This window comes from Lates calcarifer, linkage group LG1 (assembly GCF_001640805.2).
Source record: "Lates calcarifer isolate ASB-BC8 linkage group LG1, TLL_Latcal_v3, whole genome shotgun sequence".
Taxonomy (NCBI): Eukaryota; Metazoa; Chordata; class Actinopteri; family Centropomidae; genus Lates; species Lates calcarifer.
Genome location: NC_066833.1, coordinates 13993279 through 14015383, shown reverse-complemented (window position 1 = coordinate 14015383; position 22105 = coordinate 13993279). Strand labels below are relative to the sequence as shown.

Genomic DNA, 22105 nt, shown 5'->3' with positions numbered 1-22105 from the left:
AAGACTGTGATTAGTTCCTCTCCTCCACTCATCAGACCTCTGTTGAGTCATGTTCTCTTGCCTCTATTCTTTACCCTTTGTTTTGTTGCATCTTATTTTCCTCTACTTGTGCCTCTCTCCTCTCCCTTCATCCTATCCCCTCTGATCTCTCTGGTCTCTCACATTGTTTGCTTTTTGCCTTTTTTTTCATAGGACATTTTTTTCTTTTTTGCTTGAACTCCTGTTTTCTCTTGTCAACTATTCTACTTATGTTTCCATCTCTTTACCCTCCACTTCTTGCCATATAACCCTCCCCTCTGAATTCTTTAAATACTCTTACTCCCTCTACACTCATTTCTTTCATCTTGATTCTACTTATCTTTTCTCCACTTTTCTTTCTCTGTGCTACTCATATTCTCATTTGTTCTCATATTATTGTCATCTACTCTGCTTTTCATTTGTCTCTTTTCCTGTGTTCCTTTTTTTTCCTTTTAGGAGTAACCATCTGGGAGTTGATGACCTTTGGAGGGAAGCCATATGATGGGATTTCCACCAGAGATATCCCAGACCTGCTAGAGAAAGGAGAGCGTCTTCCGCAGCCGCCCATCTGCACCATTGATGTCTACATGGTCATGGTCAAATGTAGGTTGAATCTCAGGTGCAAATAACAGGAACTCCTTGCAATATAATATGAGGTGCAATCAAAAAGGTTAGAGACTGTGCCTGTTAGTAAGCAAATATCGTGCCTGATTTAAATATGACCACCATCCCCTTTGAAGTTGTCACTTTGTGCAGCACTCCCCAGAGGTCCCATTCTTTTGGGGGTACAGATCTGGCTGGAAGGGCAAGTAGGGAGCGATTGTGTTGGTGCAGCCAAAAACCTTGCTGTTTTTTAACGTCGTGTGAGCAGATGTGTTGTCATGACAGAGCGCCCAATTGCCATTGTGGCACAGTTCAGGTCGTCTGCACCACATGTCCTCTCTCAGATGCCTCACAATAGTGCAGTAGAACTTGGCATTGACAGACTGACCCCGGGGGACAAATTCACAGTGCACAAACCTGTGAATGTTGAAGGTAAACACCAAGCACACCCTTGGTTGCATCACTGACACTTCCTCCAGCCATCATCACTGGTGATAATCCTCAACAACAGTCCCAAAATTTCAGATATAAGCTACAAAAAGGGTACTTATATACAGTACCATATACCATACACCACATAAAGTATTCTACATGTTTTGTAGTTTTTTTCACATCCCTGTAGACAGTAGAGGAGCAAGCTGATTTTAGAGGAGAGGAGAGGGCCCACTGCATTTTAGTTGAAGCGGATGAAAATAATTATGATTTTACTGAGTGATTATCAAAATGCCACAGCTGTTTTGTCAAATAGAGTCTAGGGTGGTGTCAAAGATGTTTTTAAAGCCAAATTGTTGAAGTTCTAAAATGTATTACTTTTCAGCTAATAGTGTCACAGTATGAAGGCCACTGAAACATCCCTCTGATGGCAATAATAATGAGAAATGTATAAGGAAAAAACAAAATAACAAAGTTTAGGAGGACTGGTAGTTGAGCATTTTTCTGGCTGTCTGTGCCCCCCACCACCAATGGCGTTATGGATCAGTCACTGCTGTCATGCTGTCAGGCACTGGGTTCACAGGTGGTGCTGTAACCTCTGGCCACTGCCGCCAGGACAAAGGCTTGGTGCCAGTGCCACCCCGGTCTTGTCCTCTACTCTCCAAGCTGTAGCCTCTGGCCCTCACTGTCACCTTGGCTCTTACGTACACCCTGAATTTGTGCCAACCTGGCAAGCAGACACACACACACACACACACACACACACACACACAGCAGGAAGAGGTCATTGTCACCTGCCTGTTACCTGCCTTTCTTCTGCACCACTACACATACATAGGCCTTACACCCGAATAAACACACAGCACATGAGGTGAAAATGCATTTACTCATACTCAGTTCATTTTGGGATATATTGGCAAGAAACTAAGCACCAAGAAAAAAGTTGATCATTTTTACATATGAAATTTGCAGTATCTGTATGTGTGTACTTGTGTGTAAAGTCACATCTCTCTCTTTCACTCTCTATGTTTTATTTCCCTGGATACCTAGACTGGCTCTGTTCAGGGCCAGATCACATGATTGCTTTGGCATTGTAATGATGTGTTCACAGAGAAACTGGCAGAAAAGCACATTACTCCATATGGTCGTTTTAGTAATGAAACGGTATTTATCTTTAGACTGGAGAAAGTGATTACAATAGAGGAACGTCATTTAAAAATCTGCTATTGTTCATTATGAGACAAATACTACTAATAATAAGTGTTTTGTATCATGGAAAATGGTTTAAATGGAAAATCTTTACAGGAAATATATCTGTCTGAATCTAGGTTTAATGATACACTGACATGTTTTTACAGGTCAGTTACCTATTCAGTTACCTATCATCTTTAGCTTTAGAGATAGATACATATATGTTGTACCTTCATCTTATATTCACATACAATAGTATACTGGCACAGGTGGAAATAAGTTGGTGAGCTGGGTGGGATTAGGAGTAATACTTATTTAACCATTCAGGTAGACATGCTATAGTGTTAGTCTTCTCCACAGTTTTTACTAGCGATCATTCACTCTGCAGCCACATGGGCATGTACTTAGAATAAAAAATTTAGGGCTCAATGGATTTATTTAAAAGCCAAATCATTATGAATGTTTCAATGCAAATGCACAAAAATGAGCATGGCATACATATTTGACATGCTCTACATAGACAGGACCCTTGGGGTGTGGAGAGTAAAAATAACAAAAAGCTGATCACCACTGACACGTACCCTAAATACCACACAATTCCACCCATCCACAGGTGCATTTAAGTTCACAGAATGTCAGGAAATAAACTGATCTTGATGAGTGTAGATGAGGCTTTTGCTTACTGCAGAGAATAACATACTGAGAGCAAACACACAGGTTTAAATATCTATGTATTTGGAACCTCATATTGCTCAAACACTGACACAAACACATTTTTCAGGCTGGATGATTGATGCAGACAGTCGACCCAAGTTCAAGGAGCTGGCTGCAGAGTTCAGTCGAATGGCGCGTGACCCCCAGAGATACCTAGTCATCCAGGTAAGTGAATCTTGATGACTTCTCTACAAGATCTGGACTAAATGTCTCCAAGAGGATTTGATGACATTTCTTGTAAAATCAGTTGGTCTTGGAAATGGAATTAGTACATTAGTCCAAGTCGTTATTGTTATTTTCTGTTATTTTTGCCAGTTTATACAGGAGGTATTGTAGGTCATAACATTAATATCCATTAAGAATTACATTAAACTTTTCTATTGCTTTGTGGGATCATACATTAACAATTTGTGCTTTTTAGGGCTAAATTAGTCAGCAAGTACCATAAAGTTAAGCTTTCATCCATTAGCTGATGTCAAAATAATAATACTTACTATAATAAATTATATATATAAATTACCACGCTGAAATTGAAACAAGGACTGTAATGTCAGCCACTGCATAAATTCCTTATAACATTCTCTCCCCTTTTGCCAAAGGATTCCAATGAACATAATCTGACAATGTTTTGGAGAAGTGGTGAAGATTTTGCTTTCCAAAGATTTGATAAAGTTTGTCCATCTCTGTGTTTTGTAACCCCAAACCACACGCATACATTAACATTCAACCTTTCTCAGGGTGATGATCGCATGAAGCTGCCCAGCCCCAATGACAGCAAGTTCTTCCAGAGCCTCCTGGATGAGGAGGAGCTAGAGGACTTGATGGATGCTGAGGAGTACCTGGTACCCCACTCCTTCAACATTCCACCGCTGGCATACACTCCCCGCCCTCGCATGGACTCCAACAAGGTATTTAGTTTCAGGAATCTCCCCGTACCTTAAAGCGTAGGGCAAATTCAAATTGGAAGCTAGACACAAGATACATTTACACTGTGATATTGAATGGACAGAAAGTGTAAAAGTAAAATAAGTAAAATAAACTGCACATTCTTCAGTCCTATTAGCAGTGGGTTGTTTGAGCTAATGGGTTTTTGATTCTTTTCACTGATACATAAATTAGTTTCGCTTTTTCTGTCAGCTGTTGTTATACAACAAGATAGTAGAGGTGATATGAGCAGTGCACTCACTCACCACGTGGAACTTCAAGAAGTCAAATTTTATGTTCTAAGATCTGAGATCCAGTTTGCCAGCTGTTGAACTGTCATTTTATTAGCACTATAAACATAGTGGCTGTGATGATAGACAGGCTGTTGTATTTAAAAGTGTTGATAGATACAGTATTGTGCAGAAGTTTTAAGCACTCTAGATGTTTTTACTCTTATCCTTCATCAGTATCATCAGGGAGGTGTCTGATCAGTCCCAGATTAATTCTGCAGCAGGACAATGAGTCCAAACACACAGTCAGCATCATAGAGAACTACCCTCAGACACAAGAAGAACAAGTCCTGCAACAGATGGTCTGACCCCCACAGAGCCCTGATCTCAACATCATGAACTCAGAAAAGACGGGAGGTGGGGGAGTGGGGGTCATAAGAAATACTGTTTACTGCACTTCACATGGGGTTAATTCATGAATAAAAAATAATCATGGGATTATTTTTGACAGCATCCTCACTTTACCTTTAGTGCCTAAAACATTTGCACAGTACTGTATATAGAAAGATGTAGATGTAGTCCTTCTGTAGTTTACTGTGCCCCTGTTTAGATCCACCAGCCTCGACATTTAGCTAAAGCTCCTAGACAGATTCTTAAAGAGAAACAATGGCTCCAAGTCTCCCTATTTGGAGTCTTCTGATTATGAAGTGGCTTATTTGAGCAAGTTCATATTTTAAGTCAGAATTTTTATGTTTCTGTCTGGTGGCAGTGTATACACAGGGTACACAAAAAATGGAACCTTTCCAAAGCACTTCATCATTTCAGTCACATTCCTAATACAAGGCTTTAAAAGTAGCTCATAGGGTTTAGTGATTTTCACAGTTCACATTCTGATTTAACATAATTTAAGTTCTTAAGTCTTTAATCTTATTTCTAGTGTCACAATATTTCAAAAGTAACGTAAGATGTTTATCTGTCAGTTTAAAATTGTTATCTTGTGACTTTGTATAGTATAATATTCTTTCTGTTGTGGCTGTTGTATAAACACACCCACCTAGTAATATTTGTCTCTGAGCTGACCACAGCTATATCTTTGACTTTCACTGTCCCAGACCATCCCACTTCCAAGATCTAGAAAAATATTATTTTCTGAACTTATTTTTCATACTTATAATCACACACTTGATGTACTTCACCACTTTACAGTTTTCCCTATACTGCAGAAGGAGTGCCCAAAAGTTTATCAGTCAGTATTTTGTTGCTTATCCTTTTTATTTAACATGGACTCTTGATTACCATTTCTTATTTCCATTTCTTTTTGAGTGTAGCAGCAGGGTGACTGGCACTGAACCATGATGGAAAAGGAGACAATATAAAGTCAAAGTAGTCATTCGGATGATTTAAATGGCTTCTAAAGAGATGTGGGTATGAGTTTTCTCAGCATGTACTGTCAGACTCTCCTGTTCAAGCACAAAGGATTGAGATCTTGAAACTGCAGCCTTCTCACTTTCACTCTCATCTTCCTCCTGCTCTCTTTTTCTGTCTGGTTTCCTTGGTCTTTCTCCATTGTGAAACTATGGTAATTGCCTTCTTCAAAATTGGGGTTTACAGCCAGATTCCCTCTGTTCTGTTCAAATGTTCGTTGTCTTTCTTTGGACTTAAATCCATCACAAAACTAGTCACACAGCCAGGCAACTCAGCCATTTTATATTCCAATATCCCCCTGTGTTTGTGTCAGAATAAAAATGCCTGCTGAATGCCAATGAGAGAAATGACTTCTTTTCCAGTTCTGTTTGGGGTGTTTCAGAAGGGTAAAAGATTATTTATTTGCCTAGTATTTGTGAAGTTATCCTCTACTAATTCTTATTAGAGTGGATACTAAATTAATTTGATTAATTTCATACAGTTACATTCATTCACATAAATAATATAGGTGACTGTAATGAACTCAATTTTTGGAGCAAACAAAATATAAAATTTACACATAAATACAGAGAAGGAAAATAGCATGAGCTCTGACTAATACCTGTAGGCCTTAATCATAGACCATTGCATGAGGTAAATTCAACAGTGACAGACAGACAATGACAAGAAATAGATATTGATGAATCAAGTGGCATACAGCCAGGGTTCGACCAAAACATGCCAGTACTGAAACTTTAGTTTGAAGCTGATATTTGACAGTTGTCAAAACAAATGTAACAAACTAAGGATAGTAAGTACTTCTAGCATCAGTGACTGAACAATATTCTAGCCTTGGTCCTGGCTTTTGGTGTTTTGGATGAATCAGTTATTCATCATCATGTGACAATGGGGAACCTGTTAAACAAGAGAGCACAAAAACTGCTGATCCCTTTTTGCTTCAAAAATGGTGTGTTTTTAGGAAAAATATGTGCAACAGGAAAATAACTGATTTTCCATCTGATTAAGAAAATTACAACTTCTCAGACACCACTTTAGGGAAAGCAAGTGATGGTTGTAAAACAAACCTCTTTTCCTACTGGAAAAGCAAGGGAACAAAGATAAATCTGAATAAAACTCCCACTGAGGTTCTAAAAAGCACTTTTTCTTGTTATGAGCGCAGAGACAAATGCACACAGCAGGGCAGGGCTGATATGGCTACTTTAAGACTTTGCTGCATGAAGCCTTTTAATTAAAAACCTTTTAATTAAATTGTCCTTGGCAGTCATGCTGCCATATCATTGTTTGGCACTGCTGTTTGTCTCCCCTGCCTGTTACACTGAAAAATTATAATGGTACAAAGAACTTGAATTCCACATTTTATGATTCACATTATTTTTGTATGCCACTTTATAATTTTATTGCTATTATTCATTTGTATTTTATTTATTTGTTTGTTAGCATATTGGTTTGTTTCTGTTGTACTTCTGTATTCTATTAGTAACTTACTAACTACTCAGTATGTAAATAAAAGGCTGGACAACACACAATTATCTGCTAACTTAGAGAATAAGCTGAAAGTTAATCTCCCATAGAGGAGCAGAGAAAACTTTGACACAATTCTCCCTGCTTGTATTTTTCTTATGGTGTTTGCTTTGCCTCACTAAATTGATACTCCTGTAATTACATTCTCTGACATTTCTGTAGCTCTGTTCTAACTAAACCCTCTCTCTCCTCCCCCTCTGTCTAGAACCAGTTTGGCTACCAGGATCCCAGTTTCAGCATGGAGGACATGCTGGCCACCCTCCCCAGGGTGGTCTCTGTTCCACCTGTGTCCGGGAGCTGCCTTCCTCCACAGGACCTGGCCTCAGTGGGGCAAAGGGGTGGTGGATTTGGCCGTGGCAACCAGGATGATCCTCGATGCAATGGCACCCTGAGGAAGCAGGCCTCCCCAAGGTCAAGCACCCTTGGGGCTGGCTCAGCTCTCACTGCAGGACAAGGTAAAGCAGAGTGTTATTCAAACATTGTGGAAACTGAGAGGAATAGTAATCTCCACACTAGGTGTGAGTGTGTCCCAAATCCAACCAGTGAGTGAACATAAGATAAGTGCAAGACTGACAAGTCTATGAAACTAAGGCATCAGTTCATTTAGTTATTAATCTGCAGGTACTGTCATCGACTGTCAATATTCTGATAAGGCTATGGGCATTTATATATAACAATTTTATATATATATATATATATATATAATAACATTTTATTAAAGCTGACTGATTGATTGTTCTCTTCTCAGGGTCAGTGGTATTAGCATTTATAAATCCATGAATCGTAACCCTAATACATCACAGCAGTGGCTGATTCTCATTCTGTTAGACCTCACTGCAAGATGTTTTAAGTTCCTCATACCAGTGACCCATGAATAAGCATGCAGGTATTCACATGCATACACAGTAATGAAGGAGTGGATGGATGGATGATTAAAATTTAAACCTTGACTAAAGTTAGGAAAAACAGAAACAGATAAGGATAACAGATGAAGTTGTTGAACATTACAAAACCCCAGGGTAGCTTCCTCAGACTTTATGATGTGTCTATCTCTTGAAGGACTAGATAAGATGCCAGAGTGTTTATTTTCCATCTGATTAAGAGAGCATTTATTTTTGGGCCTGGATTGTTTTCCTTTGGTGTAGAGACAAAAACAAATCAACCAGCATCTTTCACTAAATCACAGGACCTGAATTTAGGGTAGGTCACAGGTAATGGCACAAATCACCAAATGTGATTTCACAGAGCAATGATCTGCAACACACATCTATCTTTGCAAGGTAGTACACTGGTTTCTGTTCCAAAACATGTTCTGATTGGAACGTAGGGCCTTTGTGATAGTAACACAAGTTGGTCAGTCTTTCTGCTACTGAGCAGCACATTAATACCTCCCCTTCAGATTTGTTTGGCTTAGAGAAGGATAAATTAAGCCTCAAATAAGAATTATGAATACATTTGTATCTACCTACTGTGCATTTGTTGGAGAGTGGTGGTACACAGTAAGAGGTAAAATGAAAGGATACAAGTGTGCCATTCTGGTGATGGCTCTTTTCAGGCACTGATAGTGCAGTATTGTATCTATTGAAAATAGAAAATAAAATGCATCTCAGGTCACAAAACCACCCAAATCCACAGACAAATACAGTGTTTGCGATGCTGAGCTATTAGCAATAGCCATGCACGAGAGTATAGTCAATAGACAAAACAGATACAGTTCATAAAAATGGATTGCACTGAAAATGTTTGTTTATTGATGAAGAAAGACTTGATCTAAAAGGATGACAGAGATTTACTAGATACCACAAATCTGTATCCAGTATCCTCTCATTGATGGAGATAGGGTTTGTAGAGTGTCATATTTTTAATTCCTTTCTTTCTTCCTCTCTTTCTTTTTGCTTCCCAAGGTGGAGGGGAGGATAGTAGTGGACAGCGTTACAGTGCTGATCCAACTGGTCTTTTAGCAGAACGAGGAACAAAAGCAGACAAGGACCAGGAGGGCCATATGACTGCCATGAGAGACAAGAACAACTCAGGTTACTTTGACAGTTTTGAGAACTGCTGAATGTGTCAATAAAGCTTGTGGACATTTGCTGAAGGTAGTAGAACTGAATTAAAAAGTGTGTACTTTGATATCTCACTTAAATGCAGATGTTATAATGTAAGTATTATTTTACTGATGTGGTATATCTCTTTTTAGTGGCATCAATAGAATTCTTAGCTAGTAAGATCTTAGCTAATCTTTCTATCCTCTATTTGTTTCCAGACTATCTCAACCCTGTGGAGGAAAACCCCTTCGTCACACGTCGGAGGAATGGTGACGCCCATGTAGTTATTGATGGAGCAGGTTGTCACACTCTGCACATGGCTGCTGCTGCCCCCAAGATCCAGCCCACCCACAGGGACGATGAGTATGTAAATGAGCCACTGTACCTGAACACCTTTGTTAGCCCTGGGGACAAGAATGGATTGGCTGCTGCAGTCTCCATCTCCGGCCCTGGGTCCTCTGCAGCCCATTCAGTATCGCAGACAGTCAACCCATCAACATCAAGCCACACTGTTTCATCCACTGGATATGTGGTACCTCCTGGCCACCTCCCCCACCCATCATATCCATCACACACCCTGCATCCAGGACATTCAGGACACGCTCTGCACTCAGGCATCACCAGCAGCACCATCATGTTTGATAAGAAAGGCAAGAAGGCCACTTTTGACAATCCTGAATACTGGCAGCACAGTCTCCCCCCAAAGTCCTCACTGCACAACCCTGAGTACTTGCAGGACTGCAGCACACGCTTTTTCTACCGGCAGAATGGACGAATTCGCCCTGCTGTGGCCGAAAACCAGGAATATTTGTCCGAGGCTGCTATGAAAGCTGGCAATGTGTTGCCACCCCCTCCATACAGACAGAGGAACACTGTGGTGTAGTGACCCACCTGTAGCACAATAGAGGGATGAATATAGGGACAAGGGTGGAAATAAATGGACAGTGAAAAGTCCTTTCTTTTCCTTGCAGTACTTCTCAACCTGGGTGTTCCCTGCACCCTCCCTGATCATTTCTCTCTGTTATATCTGATTGCTAGTCTTTTATTCTGCCCTCTAAGGTTCTGCCTTTTCCTGACAGGACCACAATAACAGTCACTGACAGCCTCACTTGACACTCATACCATACTTTTAAGCTCCATTCTTGGGCCCTAAAGCAAATAGACAGATCTCTTCAAGGTTGGTTCTGTTCTGGACCAAACTATCTTTGCATCTTTAGCACTTGTGAGGCACAGAAACAATACAATCAAAGATTGAAATTAGATACTTAATAGAATAAAAAGGAGAGAGAAACTGAGGGTAGCCCAAAGACAGGATTATTGCCATGACTATACATGAATTATGATTGCTTTTCTTTATACACCCATAAATTACTGTTCACCATTTCACTGTTATTTTACCTCATTTGCCACCCAGCTAGATGTGCACACTGCAGTATGCACAAATTGCTATTGCTTGTGTGCAATCTGTCAAATGACACATGCATATGGATTTTTGTCATGATCTACTGGCAAACTTGCAGTCACGCTGAAGAGCCCAGATGTGGCTTGCATGTCTGTCCTCATGCCTCTTTGACTTTTACACATTTCATATTTTGCTGCACCAGTAATGGTATTCAAACATTTATCACACACAGCTCATATCGTACCTACAACATGGTAACATGTCTGCAGCCTTGACTATATATTAGTAATAACTATACATTAATTCAGAAGTAAATACACACACACTGACAGATAAGCCCGCTGCCTCTTGAAATATATTCTCAAGGAGAGGCTCAATTGACCTTGTGCAAGAAGACAGAGAGTGCCGATAATGGCAGTCAGGGGTGCAGTGCAGAAGAAATGTTCAACAAGAAAGTAAATGTCACCACAGTTTTATGGAAAGCTGTGAAATTACTCAGCACTTGGTGAAAAGTATTCAACAGATTATTGGCATGGCGAGGGAGGGGTTTAAAAGGTTGATCACTCAGAAGACGACCTTTAACTTCCCACACTGAGGTCCCTCCTGCTCTCCTTTTATCCACACCAATCCAGTCCGAAGAGCCAGCAAATCATCCAGTTCACTATTACCTTCATAAGATCGTTGTAAGCAGCATTGTGACTGACTTAACCAATAATGACTGCAGCACTATAGGATTGATGTTTCAACGGAACTGGCACCTGGGGATGGACAACTCTTTTTAACAGGGCAAGGAGCATGATTGTGGACAACAATTAAACAAGCCATGAGGGAAAGATACAAGTTTAGAGTCTGGATCAGACTGTGGTTTTTGTTTTTTCTTTCTTTTTAGGCATCAGAGATCTGTTTACTTTGTCACCTTGTCTTACAGTGGATGTGGCTAATGAAGGCCAGGGTAAACAGCACAGAAACCAAGCCCTGAAAGAGCACTGTGGAGATGGCAAAGAGGCTAACCCTACAGAGGTGTAAATAAGCCAATTACATGTCGTTACAAGACAGACATAACCCCCAGAAAAAGGCACTGTGGACTGAGTTGCGTCTGGAAAGATGTTTAAGCACATCAAAAGATGAGGATAAAAGATTTTTTCTTCACCTCTCTGTGTTCATACTATTGTCATAAAAACAGCAAAACAGACAACAGGGCCTCGCTCTGTCTCTTAGGGTTAAGGTGGTTCAGGAGGAGAGACTGACAAAACTGTCTAAAGAGGCCTCCTCCAAATTTTCACCATGGAACACTACAAGAAAATGGGACACTTTTTTTGTATTGGTGTTTGACATTAATGGTGAGCCATTACAAGTTATCACTGAATCCACTGATGGCTAGCTTTCTGTACTCATACAAAACTGCCAGATGCCACAATAAGCTCTGATGGAGACCACTAGCATCTGTTGTCAAATGACTGACAGCCTAATTTAGGCCGGGGTTGATCATTTAATGGCACTTGATGTTCTGGCATAGCCAAATGACTTTGCTGTTATCCTCGCTCTAAGCGGCAATTCATTCAATTTTTTCATTATGTTGTAACTATAATTCACAGCAAGACTATAGTTTCCACTGCCTCATGTTATCTTTTTCATGAGGCGTTTTACCAACAAAGGCATATCCCTACCCTCTAAAGAATATCACAGTACTAATAAGGTTGGGCGATATGCTTATTATACCCCGTGTGAGGATAGAGATTTTCAAGTTTTCTGTACTATTGATGGCAAGTTATCTATCCCTTTAAAATCTCAAATTTACCAGACTTATTACAATACTGTTAATATACTGTATTTTTGCACCAATGTGATGGAATAACTTGGTTTTTCAGGGATATTAAAGGGGCACCCATTAAAGGGCACCTCCACAAAGTTGGGAATGCACAAGAGACAGATTTTAAAAAGAACGGATAAAGTCCCTAGTATGGGTCAAGCAAAATGCAGCTTGATAGCATCTACTGATACCCTTCCTGATTCCTAAATTCCAACTTCTTTCTCACCCAACACATTTAATTTATAATGTAAACCTAAGACATGAAACCCCTGATGACCTTATCAGGGTTTTAAAAAAAAAAAAAACTTTGGAAGGTGCCCTCAAGAGCCACAGAAGATGTTATACAACTGTTTTCACAAGCTGAGTTGTTCTCCTTGTGACAAGTACACTGAACATCATATGACATTCCCATCTGGTTATTTTATCATAGTTACACAGTTTTTTCTCATTTGATTTTCCAGAAAAGTTACTATATCATCATAAACAGAGATATTGCAAAATGGATCCACAAATAACTTGATAGAAGATTTACTCCATATCGCCCAGATTATAATACCATGAAAGGTGTAGACTGGCTAATGCTTGTTTATGTCTTACTGCTTACATACCAATACACAACCAATGTTATACAACCTTGTGCCTCTACATCAAAAATACTAGGTGGAGGGGAGATTGAGACAAGCAGTGCTGGTGATTTACCGTCTTGACACGCAGATGTTGCTCTGGCACAGTGTTTTTTCTCTCCCTCTCAGGTTTAATGGAGAATAATAATCATCCAGTTGAGTTCCAGCTGAGGCATGAGTTGCCACATCTTAAAGGGATGTCAGACATATTGAAATTAAAGTATAATGGAAGACAGATTAGTGCCATAATTAGTGCCATTTACAGTAGATGCAGTGCTGAAATTTGCAACTCAATGGAAATGTGAATTTTATAGATGGGGCGGGGAACAGGGTTTAAATGGTCAGTCTTGACTTCAGCACTGTATTAAGTATCACTTTGGTATTGACATTGCTCTGTTAACCTCATTTAGCTGTGCTAGATCTGTTCTCACTTTCTGAGATCTTGATTGTTCTGCTGATTTCAGATTTACTTGTTTAAGCTTACACTTACTGTATGTATACATTCTTTTTGTATATGTGTGCAATGAAAGTGTCCTTTTTGTTTTTAGAGTTGAAAGTCACTTATATAAGTCTATTTTTACCATCATGCATAAGGTATTAGTTGTGGTGCTTGTAGACTACTGTATGGCCGTGTGTTTAAGTGCAATGACAGCAGTGGAGAGTCACCAAAAGGTTCTGTAATGGATCTCTATGGGAAAATAAAGCCAATCTTCTGGAGGAGAAAGCCTGCTGCTGCTGTCAACCAGCAGGCATCACAAGGGGCTTTTAGCTTTTTGAATGCTAATTCATCCACTTTCACTTGTTGTTCTATGGGGAAATCATGTTACCCAACATCTCACCCAGTGCACCAGCTGAGAAACCCTGAACAACAGGCAATAGGCTGTAATCCTGCAGCGAGGTTAAAACCAAGGTATTAGCATTCCAGAAATGTTACAAGACCAATGCATCAATGTTACAAAAGCTAGCAGGAGAGAAGGTGCAACTACACTGTAACTGGCAGAGGAGACCAGAGTTGATTGCCATTCTTTCTTTCTCCTCAGAGGTGACTGTAGAATTGTATGTAGCAAACACTGTTCTGCAGCTGAAGCACTGAAAACTGAAAAGTAGGTTTGTGTGGAGTGAATACGAACAATGACCAAAACAGTCTGGAGAGGAAAAGTGATTGTGGTCAAATGTTAACATGAGTCATAGTTTCATGTGAAAAGATATGTTGTAAGCCTCATAGGTACAGTAGATATTTAAAGGAGCACAATAACTCTCAATACTTAATGCTCACTCAGAAAACCGGCCTTATAGTAACAGTTCTATTTATTTTGTGCATCTACTTCTGTTTTCTTGGTTTAGTGTATTTTTAAATATCTGTAATCATATGTATTGTAAATAGTTTGTAAAGTTTTGTTTTTACTCTTGTTTTTGCTCTTCAGGGTCTCATTGTGAATTTTTTGATATGCAGTTTGAAGGCTTTGTCATTTTATGGCTGTCCTGTTTTCTTGTTGTATCCACTCTAAAGCAATTACTAATGTCCCAATTTAAGGGCTGGATGTTTGTCATTCAAAGGAACTGAGGTCCAGGCTGAACCTGCATATTGTTTCTAAATGAGACTAGATTAACATGTGTTCAGGTGCTCCTCATTAGCTCATTTAGTTTTAGTTTTAGTTGCCCTCAGACATGACACGTGTGACAATTAAATATGTTTGCAACTTTTTATTGGTTACTAACTTCATATGATTATCAGTGATAGAACAGCTGAGAAGAAAATATGTGGTAAATATGACATGGTCACATGGCATTTACCAGTTTTTCGGGTTGACGAGGACAGCTTATTATTATTATTGTACAATTGATTGTGGAAAGATTAAGACTAGAAATGATAGACCAGTTGTGTCCTTCAAAGCAAAGGCAGACTTCACTTTTCAGTAACATTCTGCACGACCTTTGAAATGGGACAGGCCTTGTTAGACCATTAAGACATACCCTGCTCAGAAATTAGGACTTCGGAGGGTCCAGCCCCTGAACTGGGACAGTGACTATATTTATAGTGTGTGCTCTATTTCCTATTTCTATGCTTTGATTAGTCATACCATGATGACATGTTTTCACAGCATAATTTAATTTCATCCACCTGTGGTGTAAATGGTCTTTCTGTATTGGATGAACACGTTACATCTCAGAGAACCTCAATTAATTACACAACGAGAAGTTGTTTTGTTTAATGCACCATCACACAAAAAGCAGCTGACAAGCACATATACATATTCTACCTTTGAAATAGAATCACTGTGTATTGCTGTCACATTCTTATTTTACTCTGATTCACGTGTATATTCTACTGTGTCATGATGGGAAAGATGACAGTGGTTGAGTAAGCACAGTTTACTATGTATTTAATAGATGGTAAAACTGTAAAAATTGAATTAATTATGGTCTTTTAACAAAATGACAAGGACATTCAGATAATGTTGCTCAACAGTTTTACCATTGTTAAAAAAATAAAAAATAAAAAAAGGGGATAGTATTTTTATAGGTAGACAAAAAAGTGGCCAGGTATATCTGTAAATAGGGCAATGATGCTTCTTTTTCCCAGGTGAAGCTATTTTTTGTTGTTTGTTTTAGTTTTTATGCATCATTGCATTTTTAGTGGTCTACTGTATCTTATTTTTTTTCTTTGGGGAATATCTTTTCTGTATGTATATAAATATATATATACAGTATATATATATATTATGTAAATGTAATTTGAAGAGTGAACTCTGACTTTAAAAACGCTTGCAGGGTCTCTTGTCACCCACACCCCATCATTTCCCCTGTGATTGTGTGATTGTGTTTTCAGCACAACTTGGTGGATTTTGTGTTTCGACCTCTGCTCTTGCTCACTTTATGGGAGTGATTTTTTTTCTTTTTTACTGTATTATACCCACGCTACCCTCCATGCTTCTCTCAGTATTACCCACCTCTTAAGATTTTTTTTTTAAGATTTTGTACACTCTAAAGATGCTGTTGCAAAACTAATGAATATTCAATATTTAATCCCTTTTTTCTCTCAGTATTTTCCTAACAAATGTTATTAATCCATCAGTGTGATTTTACACTCTGAGTTTTGAGGACCTACTTTATATTATATCTCCTTCAGCAGTTTATTTGTCACCATTGAGCTCAGTCATTGTTTACTTTCAAATGGTATTCAGCTCTTTATCCACTTGTGGCAATACTGATTGAATGGTGTAGCAATATCATGTCACAGCTCTGAGAGTGAAGTAATGACGTATGCGAAACCAAATGGAAAACAGTTTGTATGGTCTGAACTGATGATTTAAATGACTGATATCTGCTTTTACAGAAAGGTTGGTAGGCTCTATTTTGGCTTCATAAAATGCTCACTCTTTCCTATAAGTCACATTTTACAAGAAGCTAATCTTTTAATTTAATGAGATTTTGACAGGTCTTTTTGGAAGTTTGGCCCTTCTGTCACCTTACCTAATACATGACATGAGGGCTGTCACCAAAATCATCAGGGTTAGTTATTTTCATTGTGGCATTGTAGCAAATATGGATGCACAATTTGATACCATAGGATACCATAGGTCGATCATACACTTTCCATTGTAAAGTGTTGAACTGCCTTTGATGACTTTGGTAGCAATCCTGTCTTCTTATATAATATCCAGCATTTACATAGTGTAAAGTGGGCATTTTGGCAAACTCCTCAAAAGTCTTTGAATCTGTTTAAAAGTACACTGAAGTTTGGAAGAAAGTATATTCTGTCATAAAAATGACCATTTCTTCATATCATCTCCTCAGAATGACTGAGAACTAAGTTTTATAGACCATACCCTGTCACATATTACCAGATTTAAATGTTTCTTTTCACTGGTTAATTGACACATTTCCCAAACTAGAACATTTAAATACGTATTCCCTCTGTTTTGTTACATGAATCTGTCAAAACTATATTTTTAATTCAATATGAATAAAGATCAGTCAATATTTAAAAGATGGATTGTGCTAATTTTTCTAGGCTAAGTGTTTTTTGTTTTTTTTTTTGTTATGATGAGGTAAAACTAACCACACTCTTGTTATCACTGTCATTCCAATTATAAAAATAGACCATAATTTTTAACAAATTGTCCACTCATTGGTTTGTAGTTTTGCAGGAATAGCAAGAATGAGAAATTCAAGGTGCCCAAGAGTCCTCTAATGTTTCTCTCAAAGTGTGACCATTCATTGTGGCACTCTGTCTTTATCCCCCTCTAGATGGGATCCAGTGCTACTTCAATTCAGCCCTTATAGTTCTGAGGGCCCTTTACACCTCCGTACTTCAAATGTCAGCCGGTTCTCAAGTAGTTCAGCCAGTCACATGGGAGTGTTGTGTAGCCTGTAGTTACAGCATGACATCTTCATTCTGCCCAGATGAGGCTGGGCTATAGACACCTCTCACCATTCAGCAAATGGTGCCTTTAGGTTAAAAAGACCAAGGAGTCAGACAGTAGTTGCACTCTTACCACCACAACCTCTATTCCTCAGGTATTTTAAAAGCTACTCACACACATACAAACTTGTACACTTGCAGGAAAAGCACATGGGAGCACCAATAATAAAGCATCATTACTTCTGACACTTGCTTGTGCATGATAGAGGCTTCTCTTTTCCAGCTGATGACATTTTATGGCATTATCATAGGAAATCCAATAACAAGATCGGCATCTTGGAGCCCTTGCCCCATGCAAAGTCAAATCGCTTGCCTTAAGATGGTAATAGAGTGTGATCGAAACAATCTGTCACTGCCTCTCCTCTGACTCTCACACGCCAACTCCCCTGACAAAGTGTATGGATTTTTACCTGATATGAGGGATGATCGGCACAGTTGAATGTAAATGATCTTAAATGTCTTTAGGTGAATCGATTGACTAACAGTTCTCGGCAAATAAAAGTGAAGGCTCTATTTGACAGTGCATCAATCTTTACCACAACACCACAGCACAGCAAAACAATTTTACTGTCTACACGTTTCCATGTGCAGCTATTTTAATATGTGCTGATGTAAACGCTTCCACAGACAGAGGTTTAAGAATTGGCTGAGAGCCAGAGCTGCAGTTATGCTTGCTCCAGCAAGAAGTCATTTTTCTACAGTGTGCCATTTGGTGTCATGTACACACTGTTCTCTGCTGCTAGAGTTTTTGCTGTCTTATCCCAGGTTACTGAACCAATTGTCACAGCAAGTAAGCTGTACAACCCTCTACAAAGGATGAAACATGCTGTGGATGTTTTACTAGAGCAGATGGTTACATGTTGTGCAACAGTTTCAGACAATCACATCCAATCACCTGATGCAATCATACTGTAATGTTATAATTTAAAATGACCGCAAAGTGCAACACCAAAGCCCTAAAACTTGCTCTGCCTTGTTCCCACTGTCTTGGCATTGCTATCTTTTTTACTCAGAGAGCCAGTGGTGAGGGTGGCTGCCTCTAAATCCCAGCATGTTGGCAGCCTGTGATTGAATGGACTGTACAAAGCCCACTAAGCAGTGTTGCGATCCCCCTTGAGAGCTTTCATTATGGAACAGCATATTGGATTTTCTTCACAGGCTGTCTGTCTCTAGAGGCTGCAATCTCTCCAGGAGTTGATACACACACAAAGCATCATAGCAGACAACATGCAGACAACCTAGTCATAAATCTTGCCTGGTTCTCAGTGAATATGGTTTCTTACAGTGCAGACATAATAAATGCACCCTGATACCATTGCTTTGATGCCAGCATTCCACATGACCTCTACAGTAAATGGTCTGTCCATGGATCATACAATAGGCATAGCTGCAAGTGCTCACTCACACACAGTTTTACAATCTGGAACATGTTGAGTTAAACAGGTGGTTGAGAGCTTGACAGCTGAGCATCAGCAGAAACAACTCAGCAGGTGGTTCTGCTTTTTAAACTTCATCAGAATAAGACAACTTGCCTTGTTGTTGTTCAGTGCTATCTGTAGATCTGTACAGATAATGTACCACCAACACAGACAAAGGCAGTTTTGAGATTATGAGCATGAGTGTTACACAGAAGACAGAGAACACACACACACAATGTTTGTGTTTGTCTGTGATTACCTGGGGCATTTAGAAATTTCATGATTATAATGATTTCAGGAAAGTTCATGATGAACTGGCAGTAGATGGGCTACATATTGCACTGCTCTTACGCAAGGCCAGAATCTAGTAGGTTTTCAGTACAGGGTCATATTACATTCTCTTCTTCAATGTAAAGATCCCAGAGGCAAAGTACACAACTACTGCCACATAATCATATCAAGACACCAAGTGCTTAAGTAGTTTCATAACATAAATCAAACTATCCCAAATCCATTTAGGTTAAATGATTTATTGGGTACATTAGAATTTAATCAGTGGTTATGAAAGATTTGCACAAGCTACTTCATTTTGGCTACATTCAAATATTGTCATTTCAAGCCTGGGAAGATCTAAAACTGTCCAGCATTTCACTAAGTAGTTGTTGACAACACACACATTAAGATTAATAAGGCAATCTCATTGGTCATTTGCATACTGCTTGTGAAATACAGTTCCTCTGATTACTCTTGAATATAAGCTGCTCAGCATTTAGTGTTTATCACTCGCTTTGTTAGGCAAGGCACTATTCACGCAGAGAGGCTACTATTGAAACTACATTGGCATTGTAATGAGAAAGTGGTCATTACAACTCATTTATATTTCCTTTCACTCCCAATAATGACAGATATGTTGTGATGACTGAATATATTGTCAAGGAGAGGGTGGCTGTCTGTGTGACATTGCCTGACTTGGGTCCATGTTACCTTCAACTTCTTCCATCATATCAGTGTTTTAGAAATAAAATATATAACCTATATATTTTTTAATGGTCCAAATGTTAATAGCTGGAAGTGGTAGCGGTATTCTCTTCTGCTCCTTTGACTCCTTCCTGAAAAGTTTCCCAGAGACCATCAGAAACCCCCACAGAGGAGGAACAGGTCAATCATTTTGGCCAAAACCTTAGCCCCTGTTTTGCAGCTTTAAGTAAAGCCAGGTCCATAATTATTGTTTTTTAGAAAAAGACATCAAATGCAACTTTGCTCAATTTGTAACTTGTGTTTTGTTTGTTCATTATTGCCAATAAACATTTAAAATACTGTTGCCAAATCAATATCTGTGTAGGCTATGTTAACCTTTAATAATACACACACACACACCCCAAATCTGAAATCATAAAAATAAGGTACTAGGCCTATTTTTGATACTCCATGAATTATGTTACCACTGAAAATAAAACATTTAACGTGTTTTGGTGTTGTTTACCGTACAATGACAAGGATGGCAGTCGTAACATTTCTGTAAAGCTGTCAGGACCTCAACTGCCCACAATCCTTTTCTGTTACAGAGTACGGCGGAATGGGAACCTAGCTAACCTCGAGTGAAATAACCGCGCCTAAGTTAACAAACAACCATGGACAACGCAGTGAAGAACGGTTAACACGTTTGTGGAGGCCTATCGGCTTCAAATCAACCTGCCAGCTGCCATTTTCCCTGACAGTAAATGAATGGCGATAATGTGGACAACTGGGCATATGAAAGTTCAACCGACTGACATATTTCCAAAGATAAATGGTGTCTGACAGGCGCTGGTCACTCTAAATGACAAACTATATAGTGTTTTTGACTGTCTGTGGGATATAACCTGTCACCAGAGTATCAGCGGAGACACAAAACACTGGACTTTCTTTTCACTCAGCGTGCAGCAGTCACCACAGGTAAGCCATCTCCATTCTCTTTCCCTGCCGTGTTGCCTGGTTGTTTCTTGAACATAGCTTGTTGTATCAATTTCATGCTGCTGTTTCTGTGACCCAGTAGGAGTAGTTGTAGCTCTGCAGTTGTCTGATAGTAGCCTATGTGGGTATTTGGCCGCTGAGCCAGGCTATTGTACTGTTGTGTCTACTGGGCTACTTATTTGTGGCACCATGTTGAGTTTTATGGTTTATGTTGAATTTTATGAAAACTTGTGAACTTCCCTTCCTTCACACAATTAGTTTAGTGATCTCCAAATTGCTGTGGATCATATCTGGATTTTCAGATTTATAATTTGTATTTATCATCGTTTTCCTTGTGTTTTTTAAATCTCAGTGTTGTAATTACTTTGCAATGATTTCTGTCATTTTGCTTTTTTTTTTTTTTTCCAGTGGTTATCACCTGTGGCAGATTATTAGTTTGTGTGTGACCTCTGATCCACAATTGGTTCAACTTTTTGGTTGTGGTACTACATGGGAGTATTAGAGAATCCTTTGCTTACCAGGTATCAGGTGATATTATCCAGCCTGTGAGTGGATTGACTCTCAGTTATGTGGATCACAATCACCTGAGTGATGAATGTGTTTGTGTCTATTGCTTGCTTTGTGATGGAGATTTGACAATACTTGATTGAAACGTTGCTTATTTAAAATTACCGGAAACTGTTGGCATAATGTGCAGATCTTTTGTCTGGTTTTGCCTTTAGTTAGATTTTTGATCCAGCACCTGTGAATGATTTTTGGATGTGTGTGAGTGCTCTACACGTTGCTGATGATTAGTCCTACATGGTTTGATTAACAAAACTGGACACCTGTGACTAGAGAGCTATTACTGATCAAAGGTTTCACACTACAACATGACTGATGACATACATCGTATGATATACAAGAGCGGCTACAACTGAATAATCCTCACACATTTGACCAATCAACTTCAGTACGCTGTCCCACCAAAATCTGCCCATTTCATTTTTCATTTTTCATTCAAGCCGAAACAAATCTGTTGATACAGGTTGATTTTTTTTCTTTTCTGAAAGTATTCATCACAGCATATATGGCAGTTTCCTCCTCTGTTCTCTTTTGGTGTGAAACTCAGCAGCAACTTCTCTCTCATCTTCATTCTCCAGTGTCAGGTATGTTACAGTTTGTTTCTGACACCTTCATTCCACCATTTGCTCACAACATCTTCAGGTGCATTATTATGACGCTACAAATATTGTTATATTTAATAATGTTAAGTGATTTTTGTATATGTGGTTTGGCCTTGTTAGTGTCTAAGTCTTGTATCTGTTAGAGCTGTGACATTATTTCCAATCACATCCTCAAGCATCAGGTTTCTTTAGATATGGAGAAAA

The 22105-nt window shown here is 39.0% G+C and overlaps 1 protein-coding gene across 1 annotated transcript in view; it reads left to right on the top strand.

Moving 5' to 3' along the window:
• LOC108880453 (receptor tyrosine-protein kinase erbB-4-like) overlaps window positions 1–16929 on the top strand; it is a 261354-nt gene extending 244425 nt beyond the window's left edge. Inside the window, 6 exon segments of the mRNA XM_018671982.2 lie at window positions 475–621; window positions 3026–3123; window positions 3696–3866; window positions 7264–7513; window positions 8963–9091; window positions 9322–16929. Of these exon segments, the coding sequence (XP_018527498.1) occupies window positions 475–621; window positions 3026–3123; window positions 3696–3866; window positions 7264–7513; window positions 8963–9091; window positions 9322–9986 (1460 nt within the window). The 3' untranslated portion in view covers window positions 9987–16929.
• Window positions 16930–22105: the final 5176 nt, after the last annotated feature.